We start from the raw sequence: 23048 nt of genomic DNA, 5'->3' as shown, positions 1-23048 counted from the left end.
AGAAAAGTTTGAACTTGAATAAGAATTCTACCTTGAGTGGAAAAAAAAAAAAGAGGGGCAGCTAGGTGGCTCAGTGGGTATATCACTGGCCCAGCTGGAGTCAGGAGGACCTGAGTTCAAATGTGGCCTCAGATGCTTCACATTTACTAGCTATGTGATGCTGGGCTGGTCACTTAACCCTGATTGCCTCCCCCCATAACACCCCCCCCCCCAAAAAAAAGTAGTCCAGTAAGATTGCAGTAGTCCAGGAAGATAGGTGATGAGAGCCAACACACTAGACCTAGACTCTTTGTGGTTTGAGTGGAGAGAAGAGGGCAAATGTTATGGAGGACAAGATTTGACAACTCATTGTCTACATGAGGGGAAAAGTAGTGAGAAACCAAGGAAGACACCAGGGTTGGGAACCTGGGAACTTGTTTGATTGGAATGATGGTAATATTCTTCTTCTTCTTCTTCTTCTTCTTCTTCTTCTTCTTCTTCTTCCTCTTCCTCTTCCTCTTCCTCTTCCTCTTCCTCTTCCTCTTCCTCTTCCTCTTCCTCTTCCTCCTCCTCCTCCTCCTCCTCCTCCTCCTCCTTCCTCCTCCTCCTCCTCCTCCTCCTCCTCCTCCTCCTCCTCAATTGGGGTTAAGTGACTTGCCCAGGGTCACACATCTAGTAAGTGTTAAGTCTCTGAGGCCAGATTTGAACTCAGGTCCTCCTGAATCCAGGGTCAGTGCTCTATCCACTGTGCCACCTAGCTGCCCCAATGGTGATATTCTTAATAGAAATAGAGAAGTTTGGAAGGGGCATGAGTTTTGGGTGCAAGATAATGAGTTCTGTTTTTGACAAGGTGAGTTTGAGATGCCCTCTGAGACATCTAGTTTAGAATATCTAATGGGCAATAAGTGATATGGAGTTGAAGCTCAGGGGAAAGACTAGTAGGCTTCCACCAGTGGCGGACGACCATGGATCAGAGCCTTGAAGAGCCACAGAATGAGGACATCAGAAAACTGCGCTCTCTCTTGCCCGTTGGTTCCTGCATCTCATTCATTTTTCTTCCTCCAGAGCTTGGAGGCCCATCTCAGCTGTGCGCAAGCTGCTCTTGAGTACTGAACTCCATGGGGCGCGGTCCTTGGCCATCTCCTCCCAGCTGCCAATGTCTATTCTCAGAGCCCTCAAGTCTCACCTGCATACATCTCTGTAGCGAAGCTGGGGGCGTCCAGCAGGTCTTTGGCCTGAGGCTAACTCGCCATAGAGTAGGTCTTTAGGAATGTGCCCATCTTGCATTCGGTGCACATGACCGAGCCAGCACAGCCGTCTTTGTTTCAGTAGTGTGTAGATGCTTGGAAGTTGCTCGTGTTGGAGCACTTCTGTGTTGGCAATCCTATCTGACCAAGATATGCCAAGGATGCGCCAAAGGCAGCGCATGTGGAAGCTGTTAAGCTTCTTCTCTTGTCTAGTGTATGTAGTCCATGTTTCACTGCCATACAGTAAGGTACTCAGGACGCATGCTCTATAGACGGCAAATTTGGTTTGTCTTGTCAGTTTACTGTTTGTCCAGACATGCTTGGCAAGCTTAGACATGCTTGAAATAGCTTTCCCAATCCTCTGATTGATCTCAGAATCAAGTCACTGACAATAGAGCCAAGATACGAGAATTGGCTTACGACATCCAACTAGTAGCTACCGATGTGTATTGATGGAGGTGACATAGCTCTCTGGCACATGACTTTTGTCTTTTTAAGATTAATGGTGGGGCAGCTAGGTGGCTCAGTGGATAAAGCCCTGGCCCTGGAGTCAGGCGTACCTGAGTTCAAATCTGGCCTCAGACACTTGACACTTACTAGCTGTGTGACCCTGGGTAAGTCACTTAACCCCCATTGCCCTGCAAAAAACCAAAAAACAAAAAGATTAATGGTTAGGCCAAAGTCCATGCAAGCTTGGAAGAAGCAATCCATCAAGGTCTGCAATTCACGATCTGAGTGACAGGCAAGTGCGACATCATCGGTGAAAAGCAGGTCTCTGAGGGTGCTACCTCTCACTCTGGTTTTGGATCTCAGACGTGAAACATTGAACAGGCCTCCGTCTGAGCAGGAATGCAGATAGATGCCATCAGTTGATGAACCAAATGCATGACATAACAGCATGGAGAAGAAAATTCCAAACAGTGTGGGAGCAAACACACATCCTTGCTTGACTCTGCTGTTTATGCTGAATGCTTCAGAGGTGTTGCCTTCGAACTGTACGACACCCTGCATGTTGCAATGAAAGGAACGAATGGGGCTATGTAGTTTAGGAGGGCAACCAATTCTCGAGAGAATTTCGAAAAGACCTTCTCTGTTAACCGTATCAAACACTTTGGTCAGGTCTGTGAAGGCAATGAAGAAGGGTTTTCTTTGTTTTCTGCACTTTTCTTGCTGTTGGTGAAGCAAGAAAATCATTTCGACAGTTGATCTCCCTGCTCGAAAGCCACATTGCGATTCGGGGTAAACACGGTCATTAAGTTTACACGGTCTAAGCAAGATGACCTTGGCAAACATCTTCCCAGCGACGCTAACAAGTGAAATTCCTCTGAAGTTGTTACAGTCACTCCTGTCTCCACTGTTCTTATAAAGAGTAACTATACAGGCATCATGCATATCCTGTGGCACTTCACCTTCTTTCCAGCACAGGCACAACAATTCATTGCTGGGGTTTTAAGAGAACATTTTTAGAGCATTTGATCAATTCAGTTGCAATGCTGTCTACACCAGGAGCTTTTCCACATCTTAGGGAGCTAATTGCATTCTCAAGTTCCTCAAGTTGTGGGTACATTGTCCAACTCCTGTAGTACAGGGAAGGACTCCATGATGTTTAAAGCTGATTCTGTGATAGAATTTCTGATGGTGTACAACTCAGAAAAGTGCTCTACCCATCTTTCCATTTGCTTAACTCAGTCCGTAATATCCTCTCCAGTGCTGGACTTGAGGGGAGCTGTCTTGCTCTGAGTGGGTCCGCAAGCTTTCTTGATGCCTTCATACATTCCTTTGATGTTTCCCGCTTTAGCAGCAACCTCTATTCCCTCACTGAGCTCAACCCGATATTTGTTCGCACACCACCTCGTGATTTGCTGAGCATTTCTTCTCGTAGCCCGTAGTTTCTGAAGAGCACGTTCATTCGGGGAGTGTTTGTATTCAATGAGTGCACTGCGCTTGGCCTCAATGACGGGATTCATTTCACTGCACTTGGCTTCAAACCAGTCATTCGTTTTGCTGGTCATCTTCCCAAAGACATCAAGGGCAAGTCTATGGACACTCTTATGTATCTGTTTCCATTTTTCAGCAGCTGATGTAGCAGGAGAAGATGTGATCAATGCATTCTTGAGAGATCTCAAAAATTGATCCACCTTGCTGACATTCATGGTTTTGCTAGTGTCAATACGAGATCGTATTGCAATGTTTTGGGCCAGAGCCTCACTTTACAACAAACTAACGAGTGATCAGTGTCACAGTCGGCACTGTGGTATGACTGCATGTTAAGAATGTATTTGAGGGGCAGCTAGGTGGCGCAGTGGATAAAGCATCGGCCTTGGATTCAGGAGTACCTGAGTTCAAATCCAGCCTCAGACACTTGACACTTACTAGCTGTGTGACCCTGGGCAAGTCACTTAACCCCCATTGCCCCGCAAAAAAAAAAAAATGTATTTGAGAGCAGACTGCCTGGTTATTATTAAGTCCAATTGGTGCCAATGTTGCAATCTGGGGTGTCTCCATGATACTTTGTGCTGTGGCCTGGACTTATAAAATGAGTTGGATACACACAAATCGTGGTAAGCACAAAATTCCAACAGTCTTTGCCCATTTTCATTAATCCTTTCAATGCCATATGGCCTGAGGCATGTTGACCAGGACACGTGGTCAGAGCCAACTCTTGCATTAAAATCACCCAGAAGAATGATGAATTCATATCTGGGGATAGCTCTTAGCGTTGTTTCCAGCTTATTGTAGAACTCGTCTTTGTTCTGTTGTGAAGCTGTTAATGTCAGAGCATATATGCTGATAAGATTCACAGGGCCTTCGATTGTATTCAGACGAAGTGTGAGCAGTCTCTCAGTACTGTTGGCAATCAATTCAATCATTTTCAGCAACATGTTTTTCACAGAAAAGCCCATACCATGTTCCCATGGTTCTGCCAAAGTTTTGCCCTTCCAGAAGAATGTGTAATCCTTTTCCTTCAGCCTTCCAGAGTCTGTGATTTGCGTTTCCTGCAAATCCGCAATGTCAACATTTAGTCTCCATAGCTCGTTGTTTATCACCGCTGTTTTCCGAAAGTCTCTGACTGCTTGTAGGTCGTTTGAGAGTCCGGTCATCATAGTCCGGACAGTCCAACTGCCCAACTTTAGGACAGGTGGCTTGGAATGTGAGTTAACTTTATTCTTTACTGGTGCCAATGCTTCAGTTCACCTGTCAGGCCGTAACTTTAATCCCCATGCACCCAATGAGGAAGATGAACTGTGACAGGACAACACCTTACTGGCTGGGGTTTGCCCAGCTTTAGGCGGGTAGTAGCTATCCAGTGGAACTCGATCATTCCTCCCACCGTCGAATGCAGCCCCTGGTGTCGAGCCCTACGTCAGTTGGGCAAGTGACTTATAACTGGTAACTGCTGCATCCCATGTTGTATCTACCCCATGAGGAGTAGCTGGAGTGTCCTCTCTAGGGCGCTGGCCTGGGTGGATCAATATAGAAAACAAGCTGTTGCCCATGCAGCAGGTTTTCCCTCTCCACGATATTGGTGGATCCAAAGGAGAGGCAGAACCAGTACAGTTTGGCACCAGTGCCACTGAAGGAGTTGCCAGAGGGATGTGATGTCCAACATCCAACTGCCTAAGGGACTCCAACTCCTGATTTTTCCTCAGGATTAACTCCCGAAGCCTTTCCCATATATAGGTATAGCTGCAAGGCAGCAGAGGTTTAAAATCAGGGTTTCCTTCCCCTAGGTGAATTTCCTGCCAAGGCTGATGAGCCCCACCTGCCCGAAATGACTGGTTTTAAGACGCCAGTGACTTGCCTTCGTCCCTTCTCCTGTCAGTGGAAACAGTTCCACCCTGAGAAGGCCAGGAGTTGGGTTTTGGTTGTCAGAGGCTATTTGAGACACATGCCACTGGAGCATTTTATAGAGAGTAGGAGCTTATCCCCACTCCTACCCTGGCATGACTAGGGTTGGATATATAGATATATAGATCTGGGAATCATCTGCACCTAGATAATTTCCCTAAGGGGCAGGTAAATTCACCAAGTGAGAGAATGTAGAGCTGGGGTTCTGAAACTTTTTTGTGCCACAGACATCAATTAACCTGGAGGTCTGTGGACCCCAAGTTAAGAATTACTGGTCTTGAGGCATGATATTATATTGCCCTTGAGGAAAGAAGGTTTTGGAGCAGCTGTTGTGAGGAGTGTGAGAGAGAGAGTGAACCAGTAAAGAAGAAAATGATTATTCTGCTGCAGTGAGTGGCCTAGCTGAGATTAAATAATGTAAATTTATAATGCACTTGTTCTTCTGTGTTGTATGACTTTTACTATCATTATTTTCTGTTGCATAACTTTCATCATCATTTTTCAACTGGAGAAACAGGATGGTGGGTAACTCCAGATTGCTATTTGGCAAGGTCCAGTGGCAAGATATATATCAGCACAGGTGGCTCCAGAGGAAAGAGCGAGTCTGGTAATTTTGCACGGTCCTTCCTCATTTAAATCCATTACAAGCCATGACATCGCCTCCCCCATGTCATGGTCTTCTTCTAGAACTAGAGACAAAACAACACTTTGACAAGGTCTAATCCAATCCAGTTCAATAAACATTTATTAAGCACCTACTACGTGCCAGACACTGTGCTAAGCCATGGAGATACAATTAATAAAAAGTAAGAGTCTCTGCCTTCAAGGAGCTTACAGTTTAATGGAGGAGACAATACACAAAAGGAGGCAATAAAGAGGGGAGGGAGCCAGGAGGTTCCTGGTGTGAGGGCATCTTATTCTGTGCTGCTGAAACCAGACCAGAGCAGCAGATACAAAGTGGAGTCAACCATAAGTCCCATTTCTGCCCTCTATAAAGGAAGGTATTGTCTAGAATTTGGCACTCTACCCTCCAGTCCTCCAATTGGAGGGGAGGGGAGGCTGAGGGAGCTTGTCAGTCAAGGTTTGAGTTAGAAAGGCATGAAATTAGAGGTGATTAGGGAGGGAGCTTCTTGTTTTATGAAGTTGAAACGAGGCAGGGCAGCAGATGCAGAATGGAGTCTAAGTATTGGTAGGGTAAAGGAGCAAGGGATGGGGGGGGTGGGTAAAGAGTAAGGTAGAGTTGAATTGCTTAACTATAAGGACAGCACTCTAAAGAGAGGAAGGGGGGGCAGCTAGGTGGCGCAGTGGATAAAACACCAGCCCTGGATTCAGGAGTACCTGAGTTCAAATCCGACCTCAGACACTTGATACTTACTAGCTGTGTGACCCTGGGCAAATCACTTAACCCCCATTGCCCCGCAAAAAAAAAAAAAAAGAAAAGAAAGAAAGAAAAAAAAAAGAGAGGAAGGGGAAGCTTGGAAAGAATGAAAGGATGAAGGACAAGGAGATAAAGTCAGGCTGTGGGGGTTGGTAAATATTTGATCTCCTAAACTTTAGGATTCTAAATGAACATATTTAGTACTAGTTTCTTTGCCTAATCTTACAAGCGCAGGGGATGTAATGATTGGAATGACGCCACCTACTGGAGACTTGCTGTGGAAAGCTCCACCATGAGGAAAATGCCTCAGAGGCATTGTGGCTTTTCCTTGGCGTCAGGAAATGATGTTTGCTCATGGGTGCTGTCTGTCAAAGCTACCAGCCAATCAACTTGAGGAGCCTCCTATGGTCTGGGAGGAGACAGGAAGGAGGAAAGGGAGCCTGCGCAGAGAGCGCTGGCCTTTTTGGCTTCCTGACTTGATGGTGGTGGCGGCAGAGGACTTCACAGGAAATTTGAAGAAAGATAGGAATGCCAGGCTGTTAGAATTCTGTTCTCAATCTTTTTCTTTCTATTTTCCAATAAACCCTTAAAAACCTAAACTCGTTTTATCAGTGATTTTTAGTCAGTTTCCCCCAAACTGGGGGAACAGATTAGAATCCACATTTAGAATCTTAAATTGCACAGGGACGATGCAGAGTAAAAAAATACATTGCATGTAAAATATACACTTTGTTCTAGGTTCATCCTAGTTTCTGAAGTCCTTTCCTTAGAAGTAGTTAAGTCATTGGGCAGCCAGGTGGCACAGTGTATATAGAACACTGGGCTTGGAATCAGGAATACTCATCTTCATGAGTTCAAATCTAGCCTCAGACACTTATTAGCTGTGAGACTCTGGGCTAGTCACTTAATACCTCACTTTCCTCATCTGTAAAATGAGCTTGAAAAGGAAATGGCAAACCTCTCCAGTACTTTTGCTGAGAAAATTCCAAATGGGGTCATAAAGAGTTGGACACAACTGAAATGACTAACCAATAACAAAATCAAGTCATTAAGAGGTTTATCATTTAGTAGTTGAGTGCTGGGATGGGTGGTACTTTGACTGTGGAAAATGGAGATATTTTTTGCCATCCATTTAGCAGTAGGATTCTGGAGGGAGACTTCAGATGGCGTCATTGGGTGTTGATTAGTATGGAAGGTTATAGTCTTACTGTGGTGGTAATGGGCAGAGTAGATGAAATCCTGTTACTTAGAAGGGCTAGAGTTAAAGCTTCAATCTCCTAGGACCAGTGATGAAGAAAGGAGGAGTAGGTTCTAGGGCAGAGGCCTTGGTGTTAATGGATAACTTTACATTCCTGTGTACTCAGTGATAAATAATGTATAGTGCTGATACAGTGACACAGGGAAGATTACTTGCATCTTCCAAGAAAGGCAGTAATTCCTTTTTTAAAAAGTTCAGTCTTTTATTTTTAAAATTCCATTTATTTATTTTTGGCAGGGCAATGAGGGTTAAGTGACTTGCCCAGGGATCACACAACTAGTAAGTATCAAGTGTCTAAGGCCAAATTTGAACTCAAGTCCTCATGAATCCAGGGCTCTGGCTTACTGTTTCTACACTTGGCCCCAACCCAGACAAATATACTTATCTATGGGCAGGACCAAAGAAATGAAGAAAAGCATGAAGTTAAATGTTGGATACCTTTTTCACTTACTTTGTTTTTCTTGCCTTTTTTTGTGGGGGGGGGCATCATGGCTAATATAGAAATATATTTTACAATAAAATACTTTACATGGATAGTTGATATATTGCTTGCCTTCTCAATGGATTGGGGAGAGACTGGAGTTGGGAAGGAACTGGAGGGAGAGAGAGAATTTGGAACTTGAAATTTTAAAAAATGTTAAAAAAAATAGTATAATTATTTTTTAAAAATTAAATGCTGGAATATTAAAAAATATTCTAGTTGATAATGTGCAGAGAAGTGTAATGTTTGTAATAGTCCTATCTAATGGTGTCTTTCTCTTATACTTTTGTAGAAGAGATTGAAGAAGAATCTGAAACTTCAGTAGATGCTGATTTGACAGATAAACAGAAACATCAACTGAAACATAGAGAACTATTTTTGTCACGTCAGTATGAATCTCTTCCTGCAACACATATCAGGTAAGAACTTTGTGGAAGATATGTATTTGTAATAATGTCCCCAAATGCTGCTGTGATGTCTAAGAAAGTCATAGAATCCCAGATTTTATGACTCTTTGCTCTTAAGCAAAGAAAGAGGGTCTTTGAAAGTCCTTTGGTCTATCCCCTTATTTTCATATAGTTGAATCCCTAAACTATTCATGGGAGATAGTAATGTCTTTAAGGGTATCTCAAGAATAGCCTTCATCCTTTAAATTCTTATTTTGAAGTTAATAAATACCAAATAAAATGAGTATTTCTATATACATAGTAGAACAGAAAAAGATTATATGTAAATCTGCAGATCTCTATAATGTACAGCTTCATTTTCTTTTAAAATATAAACTAAATTCAAATTGTACCTTTCAAAACACCACTGCTTATTTGTGATTTTTTTTCAGTTTTTGTTCTCTCCTATGTATTTGTTTAAAATTTTTTTCTACTAACAAAAATCTACCTTCTGGTCCTCTCACCTTCTCCTCCCCATTAAAAAAATCATTGGAATATGTATAGTTAAGACAAATTCCTCCATTGCCCATGTTTTTGTTGTTCAGTTGTTTTCAGTCATGTCTGACTCTTCATGATCCTATTTGGGGTTTTCTTGGCAAAGATACTAGACTGGTTTGCGATTTCCTTCTCCAACTCATTTTACAGATGAGGAAACTGAGGCAAACAGGGTTAAGTGAATTGTCCAGGGTTCCACAGCTAGTAAGTGTCCAAGGTCAGATTTGAACTCAGGTCTTCAAGGCCAGGCACCTTATCCACTGAGCCACTGAGCTTTCCATTTCCCATGTTGTATCCTCCCCAACACCCCACAAATCTATCTCGGTCTTTATCCTGAGTCTCTCACCTCTTTGTCAGGAGATGGGTAGCATATTTCATCTTTGAGGGCTCATTAATGTCTTGTTCAACTTTCTTTCTGAGATTAAGTTAAGGCCTCTTGTTCTTGTGCTTTCACCCTAGGTATTTTATATTTTAAAAAATATTTGTTTATTTCATTTGGAATGTCAATTATATTGGCATGTGATTAGGCAAAATAATTTCTAAATTTCTCTTTATTTGTTGTAATTACACTTTTATTTTTTTGGTGAGGCAGTTGGCGTTAAGTGACTTGCCCAGGGTCACACAGCTAGTAAGTGTTAAGTGTCTGAGACCGGATTTGAACTCAGGTCCTCCTGAATCCAGGGCCAATGCTAATTTCACTTTTAAGATATATGATGGGAGTAAAAATTTTTTCTCTTTTAAAAAAAATAAACTTAGCAAATGGATTATTTTGGTTTTTTTAAACTAGCTCCTAATTTTAGTTATTAATTTAATTTTTAAAACAATTTTTTAATCTCTTTGGATTTTAGAATTTCTAATTTGTTGTTTAATTGGGGTATTTTCATTTATTATTTTCTAGGGTGTTTTTAGTTGTTTGCCCAATTTATTGATCTGTTCTTGTACTAATTTTTTTAAAGACAGTTTTTAAAAATATGTATTTTCTCCTAAGAACTCACTTGGCAGAATCCCTAAAATTCTGAATGTTGTCATATTATTATAGAAGCAGCTAGGTGGTACAGTGGATAAGAATGCTGAACCTGGAGTCAGCTAGACCTGAATTCAGAATTGGCCCCAGATGCTTATTAATTGTGACTGTGGGCAAATCACTGAACTTCTGTTTGCCTCAGTTTCTTCATCTATAAAATGAGGATAATAGTACCTACCTCACAGGGTCATTGTTAGGATCAAATGAGATAATATTTATAAAACACTTAGCACAATGCCTGGCACATAGTAACCTCTATATAAATCTTCCTTCCTTCCTTCCTTCCTTCCTTCCTTCCTTCCTTCCTTCCTTCCTTCCTTCCTTCCTTCCTTCCTTCCTTCCTTCCTTCCTTCCTTCCTTCCTTCCTTCCTTCCTTCCTTCCTTCCTTCCTTCCTTCCTTCCTTCCTTCCTTCCTTCCTTCCTTCCTTCCTTCCTTCCTTCCTCCCTCCCTCCCTCCCTCCCTCCCTCCCTCCCTCCCTCCCTCCCTCCCTCCCTCCCTCCCTCCCTCCCTCCCTCCCTCCCTCCCTCCCTCCCTCCCTCCCTCCCTGCCTCCCTGCCTCCCTGCCTCCCTGCCTCCCTGCCTCCCTGCCTCCCTGCCTCCCTGCCTCCCTGCCTCCTTCCATCTCTTCCCTTTCTCTCCCCTCTCTCTAGCTTTGTTTCTGTAAAGGTATTTTGTACTTGAATTCCTATAGTTTTTGTGTGTGTTTTATTTAGACTCCCAAATATTTTATATAGTATGTGGTTATTTTGAGCAGAATTTCATGCTAAATTGTTTTGTTCAAAACACAGATTGACAATTTATTTAGATTACTTTATATTCTGAACTTTGGTGGCCTTTGGTTTTAATTACTTTTCAGTTGACTTTCAGGTTCTCTCAGGAAACCATCACATCATCTATAAAACTTGATTATTTTGTTTCTTCTTTGGCTATGCTTATTCCCTTCATTTCTTTTTCTTTTCATATTTCTATAGCTAACATTTCTAGTACTGTGTCAAATAATGCTGGGGTAGTGGACATCTTTATTCTAATTACTGCTGATCCTACAAGAAAGGTGCCTAGTTTGTTATCTCCATTATGTATAATGCTGGCTGTTTTAATTATATATCATATAAAGTTAGACAAAAGTCCATTTATTCCTATCCTTTTTGGTGTTTTTAATGTATATGGATAATGGATTTTGTCAAAAGACTGTATGAATCTGTTGATAAAAGAATGTGACTTTTTTGTTATGAATGTGGTCAGTTTTGTTTTTAGGTTTCCTAATATTGAACCAACCTTGCTTCCCTGGATTAAATCCTTCTTAGTCATAATGTATAATTTTTTTGATATACCATTTGTGCTAATATTTTATTGAAAATATTTTGTCACTATTCATTAGGGACCGTTCATTTGTTCTATAGTTTTCTCTCTTTTTTGTCTTTTCCTAGTATGTGTGTCAATATATTTCCTATTCCTATTTTACAAAAAATTTATATAATATTGGAATTGATTGTTCTTTGAATCCATATGGATGCGAGTTGTTTTTTTTTTTTTCCTCTTGGAGTTCACTTATGGCTTTGGTTTCTTTTTCTGAGGTTGGATTATTTTTCTGTTTTGTCTGGGCATTTTATATATTTACTATGTTCATTTCATTTACACTATTAGTTTTGTTGACACTTAGTTGGGCAAAATAGATCCTAATTATTTAGGTTTTTTTCTTCATTTGTTAGAATTGTCCTTTTCCATGTTTGAATCTTGTACTCTGGTTTTCTTTTTCTTTTAAAAATAAGATTAGCTAATGATTTGTCTTAGTTTTATTCATCAGTCTAGTTAGGGGTTTTTTGTTGTTGTTGTTGTTTTGAATTTTTTAATATCTTTGATTTTTCAGAATTTTAATTTTTATATTAGATGGGAGTTTTAAAATTTGTTGGTATTTTTAGATCTTTTAGTTGCTTATTTAGTTCATTGATCTGTTTTTTCTTTCATTTTTTTGGGGGGGGAAGGGTTTAAAATGTTTAGAGATATAAATTTCCTCCTAATGACTGCTTTGACTAGATCTTAATTTTCTTGTGATGCTTGTAGGATAAACTTTAAATCTTTAACCATAAATTATGAACTTTGTGCTATCACAGAGTTTTTTCATCTTGTATTATTCTTAATTTTGCACAGGAGCATCAGTTTGGAAGCTCTACTTTTGGTATATTTTCTCATTGTTGTCATTTTGTTTGATCAAGTTATCTGTTAATGCATGATTGTTTCTTTGCCCCACCAACTGTTTAAGATTAAGTTAGTCTCCAAATAATTTTTTAATCCTTTCTTCAGCAGCCATTCATGGGCACTATAGCATAATGGATAGGTCTCTGGTCTTGGAGTTAGAAAGACATGGATTCATATCCTCTCTCTGATACTTAACACTTGTTTGATCCTGGAAAATTCACCCAACAACTATGTTCCTCTGTTTTATAATCTGTAAGATGAAGAGGTTGGGGTAGATGACCTATAAGGTTTCTTCCAGTCATAAGTATGTGACCTATAGGTCTAATCCCATGAAGACAATTTTTATTTCACTCTGGTTAATAAGTGTATTTAAGATTTCTTTATTTCTACATTTGTGAGTTTTTAAATGTCTTAATGTATCTCAATTTTTTAGAGGTCATTCAGTGGTGATAAAGATATTGTCTTTCTATTCCCATTCTTTAATAGTCAGCAGTCTGTCATATTTAACTTTTCTAAAGTTCTATTCAATTCCTTAACTTCTTTCTTTTTATGTATTTTGTTGGTTTTTTCTAGGTTTAAAAGGGGAATATTGAAGTGCCCAGTTATTATAGTGTTGGTGTCTATTTCTTCTTTTAACTCATTTAGCTTTTCTTTAATAATTTAGATACCATGCTATTGGATACATAATATTAAGTATCATTATCATCTGATTCCTTTAAGTATAATGTAGTTTTTCTACTTATCTCTTTTAATTGAGTACATTTTTGGTCTTGCTTTGAGAAAAATAATTGCTCTCCCTATTTTTTTTTAGAGCAGGTAAAGTGTAATAGGTTTTGTTAAACGTGAATCTTTATGTTTCAAGAGCTTTTCTTGTAAAGAACATTGTTGGATTCTGCTTTCTAATTCAACTAGCTGTCTTCTTTTCTGTGTGAGTTCATTTCATTTATATTTACAGTAATTTTAACTGCATATTTCTCTCTATCTTAGTCTCTTATACTTATCCTCCTCTTTATTGTATCCCTTTCTGTTTCCCTGTTGAGCTGAATGTATTTCTAAACTGAACTTATTCTCTCTCTCTCCTGTCCTCTCTTGTCCTTCTTCCTTGTTTGTATTGTATTCATGCTGGTAAAACTGTTTAAATCTACCCTTCTCTTACTGTACTTTTTTCCCTTTCATTTTCTTTCTCCTTTTAAAATAACTAAAGCATAACATAAGCCTCCCCAAGTCCTTTGATGTCACTCTCTGTGACCTTTGATCACATCGGGGTTTTGAGGGGATACTTGTTTCTTTCTCCTTAAAATTCCCATGACTCACCTTCTCTAATATTTCAGCTGGGTACCTTACCTTGTATTTCACTGAAAAAATTGAGGCCATCCATTGAGAGCTCTGTCTTCTTTAACTCATATCACTTAGATATTTTCTGCCATTATTTCCTCCTTTGTCCCTAAAAAGAGGTGAACCTTCTCCTTGGCAAGGCAAACCCTCGAGGTAAGGGGAAGCATTTATTAAATGCCTACTATGTGCCATGCATTGAGCTAAGTGCTTTATAAATCTCTCATTTGATTCTCACAACTTGTGAAGCAAATACTATTATGAGCCCTATTTATCAATTGAGTAAACTGAGGCAGACAGTGGCTTAAGTGACTTACCTAGTGTCACACAGCTAGTAAATGCCGGAGACATTTGAACTCAGGTTTGAGTGACTCTAGGCCTAGAGTTCTAGCTGCTGTATCACCTGGCTGCCTGTACATACCTGTGATATCATTCCATTCTGTTTTCTCCAGCAAATTATCCCCTCTGTCATCACTACTCTCCCTAATCTTCAGTCTCTCCTTATCTATTGGTTGCTTTGCTACTATCTATAAACATGCCCATCTCCCTTATTCTCAGAATCCTCCCTCCATCTGGCCATTTCTACCAGCTGTCATACTCTCTCTCTTCTCCTTTTTGTGGTTAAACTCTTTGAGAAGGTCTTCTTTGATTAGTGTCTTTCAGAAGTCTGTGTTTTGAACTCATCATTCAAATGAAATTAATCTTTTCAATTACTCATGGTCTTTTAATTCCCAAATCTAATTGCCTTTTCTCAATCCTCATCCTTCTTGATCTCTCTATTGCCTTTGACACTGTTTATTACTCTTTCCTGTCTCTCTGTTTTCCTTCTACTTTCTATCTGGCTTCTCAGTCTCCTTTATCTTATCTTCAGGCAGGTAGATGGCACAGTGGATAGAGTGCTGAGCCTGGAGTTAGGAAGACCACTGGAGGCATTAAACTCTGTCTACTTCTGTTTCTTCAGCTGTAAAATTGGAATAATAGCACTTACTTTGCAGGGTTTTGGGGGAGTCAGGTGAGATAATATTTATAAGCACTTAGCATGTACCTGGCACATAGTAGGTGCTTAATGTATGATTGTTGTCTCCCTCCTTCCTTCATCCAAGTCTTGTCTGGTAATTAGAGGTTTCTCACAGGACTTTGGTCTATGCCCTCTTTTCTTCTCCTGTTCTATTTAAAATAGTTCAGTGATTTGATTAATTCCCTTGGATTTAAGGATTATCTCTATACAGAAAAATTTTAGATCTATTTATCTAGCCCCAACCTTTCTTCTGATTTCCAGTCTATTGGACATTTCAGCTTGAAATGTCCCTTAGACAGCTTAAACTCAGCATGTCCAAAGTCAAACTCATTATCTTTCCCTCCAAATCTTCTCTTTTTAACTTCACTATTATTGTCAAGGGCACTGCTTGCAGCCCAAGTATCATCTTGGACTCCTCACATTCTATATTCAATATCTATTTCCAAGTCCTTTCAATTTTATCTTTTTAACATTTTTCTTCTATGTCTCCTCTCCTCTAATATTCCTACCACCTCATCATCATCTTATACCTGGATTGTTGAAATAGCCTTCTATTTGCTCTTTCTGACTTTAGTCTCTTCCCACTCAAGTCTGTCCTCCATTCTGTAAACTTCAAAGATCTCCCTAAAGTACAAATCTGATCATGTCACCATCTATTACAGTGTTTCCCTGTTATTTCCATTTATTTTATCAAATATAAATCCTCTATTTGACTATAAAGCCCTTCCTAAACTTCTTTCTATCTTTACAATGTTTTTACACTTTACTTATGTGCTCTACCATCTTGTAACACTGGACTCCTTGCTGCTACTTGTATAAGGCATTTCATATTCAGAGCTCATGCCTTTTCACTCTCTTGCCTCCCATGCTTGGAATGATCTCCCTCCTTGTCTCTGCTTCCTGGCTTTCCTATCTTTTTTCAAGTCTCAACTAAAATCTGATCTTCTGCAAGAATCCCTTCCTGAGGTCCTTCTTCTAGTGCCAGAGATTATTTCCAATTTATCCTGTCCGTGTCTTATTTGTACATAGTTGTTTACTTGTTCTCTGAGGTACTTGAGAATAAGAATTGGTTTTGCCTTTGTTGATATTCTTTGTATCCTGCCACAGAGTAGGCACTTAGTTAAAAAGCTTGTTGACTTAACCTGACTTCTCTTTTCCCTACATTAGAATTTAAACACTTCATTCTTGTATAATCTTTCTCAATTTCTCAAAGGTATTAACTTTTTTAGTTTACTTTGACTACTTGTGTTATCGCTTCAAAATTTCTACTCCACTCTGATCTTGGAAGTCTATTTCATTGTATGCTCATTTTCCCTCTGTAGAATTATACTTATTTTTATGGCACAAGATGTTCTTGGTTACATGCCTATATAACTTTACCTTTTTGGAATATTGTATTCCACAATCTCTTTTAGGCTCTACCAAGTATTAAGTTATCTTGACTATGGCTTTTTGGTGCTTTGAACTTTCTTTCTGCATTCCTTTAGTATTTTTTTCTTTGACATAAAATCTCTGGATTTTGGTGATGTTCCTCTGTGAGACTTTTCATTACAGTTTCTTTTTGTTTTTTTTGCAGGGCAATGAGGGTTAAGTGACTTGCCCAGGGTCACATAGCTAGTTAAGTGTCAGGTTTCTGAGGCTGGATTTGAACTCAGGTCCTCCTGAATCTAGGGCCAATGCTTTATCCACTGCGCCACCTAGCTGCCCCCACAGTTTCTTTTAATCAGTTGTTTTTTGATGGACTATCTTTTGTTTTTTGTTTTTTTCCCCCCAGTTATATGTAAGGGTAGTTTTCTTTTTCTTTTCTTTTTTTTTTGGTGAGGCAATTGGGGTTAAATGACTTGCCTAGGGTCACACAGCTAGTAAGTGTTAAGTATCTGAGGCTGGATTTGAACTCAGGTCCTCCTGACTCCAGGGCCAGTGCTCTATCCACTATACCACCTAGCTGCCCTGAGGGTAGTTTTCAACATTCATTTTCATAAGATTTAGAGTTCCAAATTTTTTTCCCTCCCTTTCCTCTCCCCCTCCATAAGATCACAACCAGGTTATATATGTACAATCCACAAGTGTTCTTTTTATCAGTTCTTTCTATGGGGGTGCATGGTAAGCTTCCTCATTAGTTCCTTTGGATTGTCTTGAATCATTGCATTGCTGAGAGTAGTTAAGTCATTCACAATTGCTCATTGAACAATACTGCTGTCACTATGCACAATGTCCTCCCAGCTTTGCTCACTGCACTATACATAGATGTTAATTAGTCTTTCCAGGTTTTTCAGGGATCATCCTGTTTGTCATTTCCTGTAGCACAAGACCATTCCACTACAATCGTATAGCACAGCTTTTTCTGTCATTCCTCAATTGATGGACATTCCCTTGATTCTCAATGCTTAGCCTCCCCAAAGAGTTGCTATAAATATTTTTTGTACAATTTTCCCCCCTTTTCTCTTTTTCATGATTACTATTGTTAACTGTTTCCCTTCCATCCTATTCCCTGCCCCATGATATTTATTCTATTATCCATCTTCTTTCATCCTATCCCTTCAAAAGGGATTTGCTTCTGTCTGTCCCCTCCCCCACTCTGCCCTTCCTTCTTTTACCCCTCTCTCTTTATCCTCTTCCCCTCCTATTTTCCTGCAGGGTTATAGAGATTACTCCACCCAATTGAGTGTGTACATTATTCCCTCCTTGAGCCAATTCTAATGAGATTGAGGTCTTTGAGCCAATTCTGATGAGTGTTAGGTTCATTTACTGCCCAGATTAAATAGATTACTCCACCCAGTTGTGTGTGTGTGTGTGTGTGTGTGTGTGTGTGTGTGTGTGTGTGTGTGTGTGTGTTAGTCCATCCTTGAGCCAGCTCTGATGAGTTTAAGGTCTTTGAGCCTTTTCTAATAAGTGTAAAATTCATTTACTGCCCTGCTCCTCTCCTATCTCTTCCCCCACTCCATAAGCCTTTTCCTGTTTCTTTCATGTGGGATTTCACTTCTGCCCTTCCCCCTCCCCCAGTGCATTCCCTTCAGCCCCTCAACTTAACCCTAAAGATGTCATCACCTAGCTTAGTGACACAGTGGACAAAGCATCACCCCTGGACCCGGGGGGATCCCAGTCAAAACCCAGTCTCAGACACAAGACAGTTGTCCACTGTACAACCCCAGGTATGTCCCCCAGCTCCAATTTTTTATGGTTCTCTAGGGTCTTGTATTTTATTTATTATTATTATTTTTTCGGGGCATTGAGGGTTAAGTGACTTGCCCAGGGTCACACAGCTAGTAAGTGTCAAGTGTCTGAGGCTGGATTTGAACTCAGGTCCTCCTGACTCTAGGGCTGGTGCTCTATCCACTGCACCACCTAGCTGCCCCCTAGGGACTTGTATTTGAAAGTCAAATTTGCCATTCAGTTCAGGTCTTTTCATCACAAATATCTGAAAGTCTTCTTTTTCCTTAAAGTCCCACTTTTTCCTCTGAAAGATTATGCTGAGTTTTGCTGGGTAGGTGATTCTTGGTTGTAATCCCATTTCCTTTGTTCTCTGGAATATCATATTCCATGCCCTCCAGTCCTTTAATGTAGAAGCTGCTAGATCTTGTGCTATCCTGACTGGGGCTCCACAGTACTTGAATTCTTTCTTTTTGGCAGCTTGCAATATTTTCTCCTTGACCTGAGAGCTCTGGAATTTGGCTATAATATTCCTAGGAGTTTTCCTTTTGGGATCTCTTTCTGGAGGTGATTGGTGAATTCTTTCAATTTCTATGTTATCTTTTGCTTCCAGAATTTCAGGGCAATTTTCCCTGAGAATATCTTGGAAGATGATGTCTAAACTCTTTCCTTGATCATGGTTTTCAGGTAGACCAATAATTTTCAAATTATCTCTCCTGGACCTATTTTCCAGGTCAGCATTTTTTCCCAGAAGATATTTCATATTGCCCTCTATTTTTTTTATTCATTTGGATTTGTTTTATTGTGTCTTGGTTTCTCATAAAGTCACTGGCTTCCATTTGTTCAATCCTCATTCTTAGGCAGTTATTTTCATCAGAGAGCTTTTGTACCTCCTTTTCCATTTGGCCAATTTGGCTTTTCAAGCTGTTGACTTTTTTCTTATGTCTTTCCTGCATCATCCTCATTTCTCTTTCCATTTTTTCCTCTACCTCTCTAACTTTATCTTCAAAGTCTTTTTTGAGCACCTCTATGGCCTGAGAACAATTCGTATTTTTCTTGGAAGCTTTAGCTATAGGGGCCCTGATGTTGACATCTTCCTCTGAGGGTGCCCCTCTTCCTTGTTGATGAAGAAACTTTCTATGGTCCTCACCTTTCTCTGTCAGCTCATCTTGCCTTTCTTTTGCTTGACTTTTAGCTCCTTAAAGTGGGGCACTGTTTCCAGGCTGCAGTATCCCAAGCTTAAGAAGTCCCAGGTGGTATGATTTAAGGAGGATCAGGTTCTTCACTGGCCTGGCCTGTTCCCTGGTCCATAGATAACCCCAGACCAACTTGCTAATCAATCAGCTTTGTGTGTTGTAGTTGTTAGCTCTGATGAGTCTGTGCCCCTCTCCCACCTGGGCCACTGCTACTTGAGCCTACCTCCTGGTTCTCAGCAGGGGTGAAAAATCCAAGTTCTGTCTCAGCACCAGCATAGACCCCTGTAGTCTCCCCCCTGCCCAGGGCTCAGCCCTCTCACCAGACTGTAAGCTTAGTTCCAGATGACACTGGCGCTTCAGGTGATTCAGAGGCTCTGGGGGGTCTCCTTCTCTGGTGAGACCTTCCTGGGACTGGATCTGTGTCAGGGTGACTGTGGGGTTGGGCTTGACTCCTGTATCAGCACAGCAGCTCCCTCCTTCTGACCTTCCAAGCAGTTCTTGGTTAGAAGGTGTGAGATTTAAAATTGGATATTAGATCATAAATCTCCCCTACTTAACCTTTCCCTTAATTTATCTCCCAAACTAGTAAATGGAAGCAGGTTTTGGTTTTCTAGATAGACCTTTTTATTTATAGTTATGATAGTCACAAGGTGATGTTGGTTAGAAGGATAGGAAAGTAGAAACACAATACAAATCGTCTTAAGTCTAAGCTTAGTCTATATTCCTTATAACAACTCACCAAACCGACAAGGCCACCAACCGACAAGGCCACCAACCGACAAGGCCACCTTTGGAGAGAGAGAGTCCGTGCCGCGCCGTCAGGAGTCCCGCCCAGCAGGCAAAAAGGCCTCTCTCCTTTTCTCCACCCCGGAAGTCAAAAAAAAACCCGGCAGGCAGTCTGACATGCGCAGCAGGCGCACTGTACCTGGCAGGCAGTCTGACATGCGCAGCAGGCGGACTGTACCCGGCAGGCAGTCTGACATGCGCAGCAGGCGGACTGTTCATCTCCTCCCCAAAAGGGTGGTCCTTGAAAAACTGGCGTCTTTCAGTTATCCTAACCGACTGTTAAAAACTTTCATATTTTACCACATTTCCCCCCTTTGCTTCCTCAAGAAACGGAATGTTTCCTTGATGGAACAGTAAAAAGAATATAATAACTTTTGCTGACTAATAATATGCGAACAACAATACAGAAAAGGAAGAGAGGAAAGTTTTGTCCAGAGGGGCGATTTTTTTTTTTTCCTCATGAACCGACGCTTTGACATTAGTCTTGCAAAGGGAGAGCCTCTGCAGAGAGTACATGTTACAGATAGTATATAACAGAAAGGAGATAGTAAAAGCTAATAAAGCAAAACAGTTCATATAAAGTCTCTGAGTTCTCTTGTCTTCTTGAAGTGGTAAGATGTCATCAGGAGGAAACTGGATTCTGGTCTGGAAAACTGGATTCTGGACTCTGGTCTGGAAAGCTGGATTATCTTCTTTAACTGTTTGAATTGCTGTATTTTTAAAACCTTAGCATAGCATTGTCAATGATCAAATTAATAAATTCCATTACATTCCCTCCTTTATATGGTTAGACTTGTAATAGAGGGTTGAGGTAGTTATGCAATGTGTAACACTTTTTACCACCATGTGTCTGGATCAAAGCCAAATTTAGTATGTGTTCATGACACCTGAAAATGTTATGGAAAGGTTATCATACCATATCTCATGGTTCTGAGACAGCCAGTGATTGTGCTAGGCCACAGGTGAATTCAACTGAGTGAGATAAAAAGATAAATAAGTTCAGTTAAATTAGGTTAAATTAGGAGGGAGAGAGGATGAATACTGGACTGTGCCTAGTAATTGTGCTCTACATAGTCACCATCATAAGCAAACCATGGACTTACGTATACCTGTCTCTCCTTTTGTTGCACATATATTCTCTCCAGGGCCTGCGTCAGAGTTCACAGCAAGTTAGTCTCTGAAATGATAAGTTTCCATATTTCTGAAATCTCATTAATTTCACCAAAGACAATATGATGGTAAAAATGTGTGCTATGCTGCATAACTGAGAATATATTAGTGATATATACAATAATTCCAAACCATACCCAGAGTATAATGACATATAAATAATAAACGAAGGTCCCCATTGGCAATAGCCTTGCCCGAGGATGTTAGAAAGCCTCGTTGACGCCAAATCATACCAATAAAGTGGCATATGCCAAAGCCATATTTCGAGTCAGTAAAAATGGTGGCACTCTTATCTTTAGCTATATTACAGGCCTGTGTAAGAGCCACAAGTTCAGCAGCCTGTGCACTAAAATGGGAAGGCAGAGAAGCTGCCCAGAGGGTGTCATAATCAGAAACTACAGCAGCTCCAGTAAAACGGGTTCCCTCTCTCATAAATGAGGAACCATCTGTATAGAGGACAAGATCAGGATTTTCTAAAGGTGTATCAAAAAGATCATCACGGGGTTTTTCAGCCATATCAACTAAAGAAGCACAGTCATGCAACGGTTCCCCCGAGAATGGTAAATTAGGGAGTAGTGTTGCTGGATTAAGAACTGTGCAGCGTTTTAAAGTGATATTCTCATTACCTAACAGGGTTATTTCATACTTAGCCAGCCTTTGATCTGAAAAGGCTTGTGTCCTGTGACGTAGTAAGAGAGCCTCCACTTCGTGAGGGCATTGCACAGTTAGAGGGTTACCTAGGACCAAATCAGAGGCTTTTTCTACCAAAAGCGCTGTGGCCGCCACTGCTCTAAGGCAAGGTGGCACTCCAGCCGCTACAGGGTCCAGCTGAATTGAATAGTAGGCTATAGGACGCTGGTTAGGCCCCAGTGACTGAGTCAGGACTCCAGAAGCCACCCCCCTTTGTTCATGCACAAAGAGAGTGAAAGGCTTACTATAATCTGGCAGTCCTAGGGCAGGTGCTGATAACAAGGCCCGTTTTAATTCTTTTATGGCTGAGAGATGCTGGGGATCCAACTGTAAAATGTCTGGAACAGAACTTTTTGTAAGAGCTATGAGGGGTTTAGTAATTTCACCAAAAGAGGGTATCCATTGTCTACAGTACCCAGCTGCTCCCAGAATGGCTCTCAACTGCCTCTTAGTAGTGGGGGCAGAGAGTTGTTGAATGGCCTGGACTCGCTTAGAAGAGACAGAGCGAGTTCCAGCAGCCAAAATAAATCCTAAATATTCTACCTGGGGCAAACACCATTGTACCTTTGTCTTGGAAACCTTGTGTCCTCTCTTGTGCAGCTCCAGCAGTAAGTGACGGCTATCTTCCTGACAAATTTCAGCATTAGGAGAGGCCAAAAGTAAGTCATCAACATATTGTACTAGTGTGGAGGCTTTAAAGGTAATAGAGGCCAGATCCTGCTGTAAAATTTGGGAAAATAATGTGGGACTGTCTACAAATCCCTGTGGGAGTCTAGTCCAGGTCCACTGTCTATTTTTCCAGGTAAAAGCAAATAAATATTGGAAGTCCTCATGTACTGGTATGGAGAAAAAGGCAGAGCAAAGGTCTACCACTGTGAAACATGTAGATTCATAGGGAATTGAGGAAATTATCATAGCCGGATTTGCGACTATAGAATGTCTAGGAATAACATAATTATTAATCGCTCTAAGATCTTGCACAAAGCGATAAACAGGTTTACCATCTGGCCCAGGCTTGGGTTTTTTAACTGGCAAAATGGGAGTATTGCATGGAGAGTGATGACATGGAATAATAATACCCTGGCTTTTCAAAGCCTCAATTATAGGGGTGATCCCTTCTATTGCTTCCCTAGACAATGGATACTGTGGAATGGAGGGGGGTGGTCCCCCCTTAACTTTAAAGGTAACAGGCATGGCAGACTTAAGGAGCCCCACCTCATTAGGGGATGAGGCCCATAAAGACTCAGGAATGTCAGAGGGGATTTTGGATACCTCCCCTGCTGTTCCTTGAGCTTCTGTAAGTAAAATTGGTAATAAATGAACAGTATCCTCTGGCAATTGTAAGGAGACAG

At 40.8% G+C, this 23048-nt stretch overlaps 1 protein-coding gene across 4 annotated transcripts in view; it reads left to right on the top strand.

The window, feature by feature from the left end:
- Window positions 1–23048, top strand: part of MTA3 (metastasis associated 1 family member 3) — a 223845-nt gene that overhangs the window by 54500 nt on the left and 146297 nt on the right. For all 4 annotated transcript variants that reach the window (XM_043987809.1, XM_043987807.1, XM_043987806.1 and 1 more), the window contains exon 4: window positions 8485–8611. In XM_043987809.1, coding sequence (XP_043843744.1) covers window positions 8485–8611 — 127 coding nt within the window. The remainder of the gene's footprint in view (window positions 1–8484; window positions 8612–23048) is intronic.

The sequence above is a fragment of the Dromiciops gliroides genome, chromosome 2 (assembly GCF_019393635.1).
Source record: "Dromiciops gliroides isolate mDroGli1 chromosome 2, mDroGli1.pri, whole genome shotgun sequence".
Lineage (NCBI taxonomy): Eukaryota > Metazoa > Chordata > Mammalia > Microbiotheria > Microbiotheriidae > Dromiciops > Dromiciops gliroides.
Note: the sequence above shows the minus strand (reverse complement) of the source record. Positions and strands in the feature narration are given on the sequence as shown.